Below are 6,000 nucleotides of genomic sequence, written 5' to 3'. Positions count from 1 at the left end.
GCTACCAGGAGGCTGTGGAGATGAGGAAGATGGAGACAAGTGCCAGCAGTACAATCCCAGCCTCCGGAGCAGGTCTGGAGACCCAGGGCAGAGCTGCTTCTATGCCCCGCCTCAATACTGAGATGCAGGTCAGTCCTCATTTCAACCTTTTTTTTCAGTTTGGAAAGTGAGTTTTGCTGGAAAAAAATATTATTTTAGATGCATGTTAGTTGGTTAAGTAGTATGTTGGTTTTAGTCAACAAAACCTAGGGACCAGGTTCAGTTGATAAAGTTCTAGACTCCTTTTTAATTTCCTGTGTTTTTCTTGTTTATTGTCAGGTATGCAGGAAAAGCATTATTTTATATTGCGTTGCTCATATTTCTCAGCTTGCATTGATTTTCTTATACAATTTCATTATCTTTCTGCTGTACAGTGATAAAATAGATACTTTACAGAAACAGTTGTCAGTCCCAAATTGACTGTTTGAACACATTTTAAGTGCTATCTCGACTTAGTCTTAGAAAAATGACTGTAATATGATACCACTGCAATTTGTCCATCATACAGCTACATTACTTTAATTTGTGCAAGGTTAAGTGCCTACATTGGCCCTGCACAGGTCTGATGATATTTATACCACCCAAAAATGTGACAGAAGCAAAATAAACATGTAGGAAGATAAGCGAGCAGAAATATTGCTTTTTCGTATTGTTTTTAATTTTATTTTATTATATTAATCTATGAGTCAATCATTTATGGTCTTTCAGTACTCTTACACAGCATCTCTTTGGGGATCATTCAGTCAGCACCATCCCTGTCTATATAAGATCCTCCAGACACAGGCTGAGTGTAGATCACATATGTTTTTTCATAAAATAGACATGCAGGCAGAAACCTGGTATGGTATTGGTAGTATAGCATAGTTCAGTACAATATAGCATAGTACAATATAGTATAGTTTAACAATTTATCTGTTGTAGAGCTGAAGCACCAGACCGCTGGAGAATTTTGGTGGCACCAGTTTTTCAAGTGTGTCTCAGACCAGGCCTCCAATGTGAGGAGCTTTTCTACCAAATGATCACGTGGAGTCAGTATGAAACATGAACAACATGAAACGAATCAGCGTATGAGGCCAAAGTCTTTTTTTTAATTTCTATAAATCATTTTACAAATAGGGTGACAGTGTAATGGGTAGCACTGCTGCCTCACAGCAAGAAGATTCCAACGTTCAATTACTCTTTGTGCAGTTTGTGCAGTACGTATGTCTTTTTTTTTTTTTTACAGTATGTCCCCCTTTTTCCAGTTGGGATAGACTCGAGTAGATCCATAACCTTCAAGGCAATAAATGGTTGTAGATGCGATGATTGGTATTGTTTCATCTACGAATAATTTGATGGATGGATGAATTTTGAAAAACCCATTTTCACTAAAGAAATTGAGGATCAGCTGAGAGTGAAGGGATAGAGTGAAAATGGCAACGACAGAGTTCATCAGCTGAACCTGTTAAAGCCTTTGAGGCAGAAGTTTAAGATAATTATTTGGAGCATGATGTCCATTTTCTCAGACACTGCTGAATTGCAATTTTGAATTATTTGAAATAGAAATATAAAATATGTTCATAACTTCAAACTTTTCTGCAGACAAGTGCTTTGTCACTTATTCAAGGATCAGATAACTTATTATCAGCCACCATTCTGAATTTTCAACTATGATTGCTTACATCAGGGGTGTCAAACTCATTGTCACTGAGGGCCACATCATTATAATGGCTGTCCTCAGGGGGCCAGATGTACAGTAACTTATAAATGTAACTAAATTTAACTCAATGTAATGTAAAATAAATGTAACTACTGTACTACTCAATGTTAAATAATTGCATTTATTACTTATTCAAGTTACAAACATCACAGTTGAACAGAAAAAATGTTTACTTGTTGCTCTGTCATAAAATAAATCTTTTTAATTTGTCAGGTTATAAGAACCCACAGAACTTCATCAATCAAGGATCAAACTATCAATGAATAAAGAAAATTAACATCAAACACAAGTTAGAACATTAAATTTGTTCAAAACGCTTTTGGCAAAGTTAAAATGGGCTTGATTACTGCATTGTGGGAAATGTAGTTTTGGTCAAAGCACACTTTTGACGTATTTATTTTTTAAACACTCTGATCTTTTATGCTCTTGTAGGTGACATAAAATGATGTGGCGGGCCACATTTGGCCGCCGGGCCTTGAATTTCACAAATGTGGCTTAAATCAATGAAAATTAACAGAAACTACACTTCTTGTGTTTTGGTTTTTTTTGTTTTTTTTAACCAGGACACTATTACATTGAATATTTCTGAAATTGCTAAAATTACATGGATGGAGGAGCTGAGACTCACTGTTCATCGAGTTTAGGCTGAAAATCCGCAAATTAATCTTTTGCTTGATGTTGAGAAATATCATTTGGATCGTCATTTCCTGAATGACGTTAATGTTGATGGACTGATGCATTTAAAGTGTCTTCCTCTCAGTGTATTGGTGGAGCTGTTGTCGATGCTTCTCTGACAGCAGAGGAGAGCTCCAACGTAATCTCATTTGGTCCTGGATGAACTCCAGCTCTTTGTCCAATATCCTTTTTCTCCTGCTTGCCAACCAAAGAAGATGATATCAGTTCCAAACGGCTTTGAGCCTGATGTCTGGAGAAAGAGGAAGATAGTAATTGGTTTACTGTTGAAAAAAAAAAGAATCTGTAAAAGGAGATTAATAAGAAGACGTGAGGAATCGGAGCGCAGAGGGGGGGGGGCTCGCTGACTTGCTTATTTTTCTCACTTTTTTTGGAATTGTGTGCAGGGAATCCTTTAACAATTCAATCAAGCCTGCGCTTTTGGAAATTGTGTGCATGCTGAAAACATTTTGCATAAAGAACAGGTAATGGAGGCGGGTGTGGCAGTTGGATGCTTGAATATTCTTAAGTTGTTGTATTTTTTTACTCCATAGTGTTTATGGAGACTGCAGATGCGGTATGCAGGTCCTACCCAGTCTGGGGCCTGGTTCGTGTTTCGGGGCGCGTCATACTGGACCTTACTAGACATGGTTATTTTGTGTTTGTAGAAACGTTTTTAGACCTTTGAGTTCATCTCGTGAAAAATGGGAGCAAAAACAAGTGTTGCATTTATATTTCTGTTCAGTAAATATGAATTGTGGATCCATAAGTATATGAATAACATGCAGTCCGGCATGTCTTGTGCTTCACATGATAGAGTCTTACTGATGAGCTCCTGACAAAAGTTTTTCAAAATGCTTCTTAACTCATGTAATACTGAACTTTATTGAAAGATATTTGTTTTTTAACGCAGTGACATCTGATGGGTCAGTGGTCTCATCCTGTCAGTGTCTTGTTTTAAACTGAGATTTCCTCAGATTCCCTGTTTTTTCTTTTTCTCTTTTTGCTGTAATATGGGCTGTAAGTGATGTAAGTGATCCTTAAATTCTATTAGATGTGCATTTAGAAACATTCATAAATTGCGGTACTATTTATCTACATGTGTTTGCACTTTTTCACACATACGAGTATAACCCACCTTACATCATTAAATTTTTTGAAGAGTACTACAGATGCAGTATTTGCTTTGAGGATGTTGATAGAGAAGTACAGAGAAGGCCAGAGGGAGCTGCATTGTGTTTTTGTAGATCTGGAGAAAGCTGATGACAGGGTGCCCAGAGAGGAACTGTGGTATTGTATGAGGAAGTCTGGAGGGGCAGAGAAGTATGTTAGAGCGGTGCAGGACATGTATGAGGACTGTAAGACAGTGGTGAGGTGTGCTGTAGGTGTGACAGAGGAGTTCAAGGTGGAGGTGGGACTGCATCAGGGATCAGCTCTGAGCCCCTTCTTGTTGCTATGGTGAAGGACAGGCTGACAGACGAGGTTAGACAGGAATCTCCATGGACTTTATACAATTTCCTCCGGGATTAATAAAGTATCTATCTATCTATCTATCTATCTATCTATCTATCTATCTATCTATCTATCTATCTATCTATCTATCTATCTATCTATCTATCTATCTATCTATCTATCTATCTATCTATCTATCTATCTATCTATCTATCTATCTATCTATCTATCTATCTATCTATCTATCTATCTATCTATCTATCTATCTATCTATCTATCTATGATGTTCGCAGATGACATTGTGATCTGTAGTGAGAGCAGGGAACAGGTGGAGGAGAAGCTATAGAGGTGGAGGTTTGTCCTGGAAAGGAGAGGAATGAAGGTTAGCCGCAGTAAGACAGAGTACATGTGTGTGAATGAGAGGGACCAAGTGGAAGAGTGAGGTTACAGGGAGAAGAGATCAAGAAGGTGGAGGATTTTAAGTACTTAGGCTCAACAGTCCAGAGCAATGGAGCGTGTGGAAAAGAGGTGAAGAAGCGTGTCCAGGCAGGATGGAACGGGTGGAGGAAAGTGTCAGGTGTGACGTGTGATAGAAGAGTTTCAGCTAAAATGAAAGGAAAGGTGTACAAAACTGTGGTGAGACCAGCGATGTTGTTTGGTCTAGAGACAGTGTCACTGAGGAAAAGACAGGAGACAGAGCTGGAGGTAGCAGAGATGAAGATGCTGAGGTTCTCTCTGGGAGTGACCAGGAAGGATAGGATCAGGAATGAGTACATCAGAGGGACAGCACATGTTAGAGGTTCTGGAGATAAAGTCAGAGAGGCCAGACTGAGATGGTTTGGACATGTCCAGAGGAGAGATAGTGAATATATTGGTAGAAGGATGCTGAGTTTTGAACTGCCAGGCAGGAGGCCTAGAGGAAGACCAAAGAGGAGATTTATGGATGTAATGAGGGAGGACATGAAGGTAGTTGGTGTGAGAGAAGAGGATTCAAAGGACAGGGCTAGATGGAGGAAATTGATTCGCTGTGGCGACCCCTGAAGGGAAAAGTTGAAAGGAAAAGAAGAAGAAGAAGAAGTTTGTACTTTTTCAGTGGGATATGTACAGTATACTAATGGCTTGTAAACTTCACTCTTTTTCTTGGTTTGTCTTTCAGCTTGTCTTTCATTCTATTTTACCACTTTGAGTGGCCATGAGTTCACCTGCAATCCTGTGGAACTCTTCCTTGATGATTCTGATGGGATTATTCTGATGCAAACATAGCATGTCCGTTGGCATGCTATGTTTGCATCTAACATACCTCTAAAATACGGATTGAGTTACTTGTTAATGATCAAACCGGACTACAAAACAAACACGAAAACAGGATCCCAACATTGTACTGTCCAAGCAGATTTCTCCTGTCTGAAAAACACGTGAGCCGGTATTTGTAGGTATCTGTCTTTAACCTGTATAGTGACTGTATTCAAAGGAAGGATATGGTTTTTTTTTATTGTAAACCCGTTCTAAATACCCATCAATTCTATGAAAAACAATTCTATAACTACATATGATAGCTGTTGCTGATTTTTCTATCTCTGTCTCTGCCTTTGTTCTTTTGCGTAACAGCGGAGCCACTCCCGCCACTCCACAGGGATTCATTTGACTGTAAGTACCTCCTGTAACATAGCGTGTACTTGTTTTATCGCCTGACATGATAAAATTTATGGAGATCAGATCCAAATACATTGTTAGATGGGCAAATGGATTCCGATGGTTTTATGATCATACTAAAACTAGCTGTGATATTATTCAGAATTATGAGAATTACGGGTATACCTTGGCTAAAGTCGTTTTCAGTTGAATTGTTCTCGATTATGCGCCAGTTTTTAAAAAAAACAAAAAAAACCATGGAAAAATCAAATCAAATCACAACATTTTACTCGACTTTACATCCGTCCGCCACAAATATGGGAATAGTAAAATCACTAGTAAACCTTTAAAGGCATAATATTACAATGAATAAGTTACAATAAATAAGAATAAAAATATATAATATCATATTAAAATACATATGTACTGTTCCAATATCTACCGTTAAGCGACACTCGTGATTCAAGTGATTGTTTTGAATTCAGATTAGTTTACGTATGGTATAC

At 38.2% G+C, this 6,000-nt stretch overlaps 1 protein-coding gene across 1 annotated transcript in view; it reads left to right on the top strand.

Annotated features, from left to right (window-relative positions):
• Positions 1-6,000, top strand: part of cacna1ba (calcium channel, voltage-dependent, N type, alpha 1B subunit, a) — a 112,250-nt gene that overhangs the window by 99,776 nt on the left and 6,474 nt on the right. The window contains exons 46-47 of the mRNA XM_068310129.1: positions 9-128; positions 5,471-5,509. Coding sequence (XP_068166230.1) covers positions 9-128; positions 5,471-5,509 — 159 coding nt within the window. The remainder of the gene's footprint in view (positions 1-8; positions 129-5,470; positions 5,510-6,000) is intronic.

This window comes from Antennarius striatus, chromosome 3 (genome assembly GCF_040054535.1).
Source record: "Antennarius striatus isolate MH-2024 chromosome 3, ASM4005453v1, whole genome shotgun sequence".
Classification (NCBI taxonomy): domain Eukaryota; kingdom Metazoa; phylum Chordata; class Actinopteri; order Lophiiformes; family Antennariidae; genus Antennarius; species Antennarius striatus.
The sequence above is the reverse complement of the archived record's forward strand: the minus strand, read 5'-3'. Positions and strand labels throughout refer to the sequence as shown.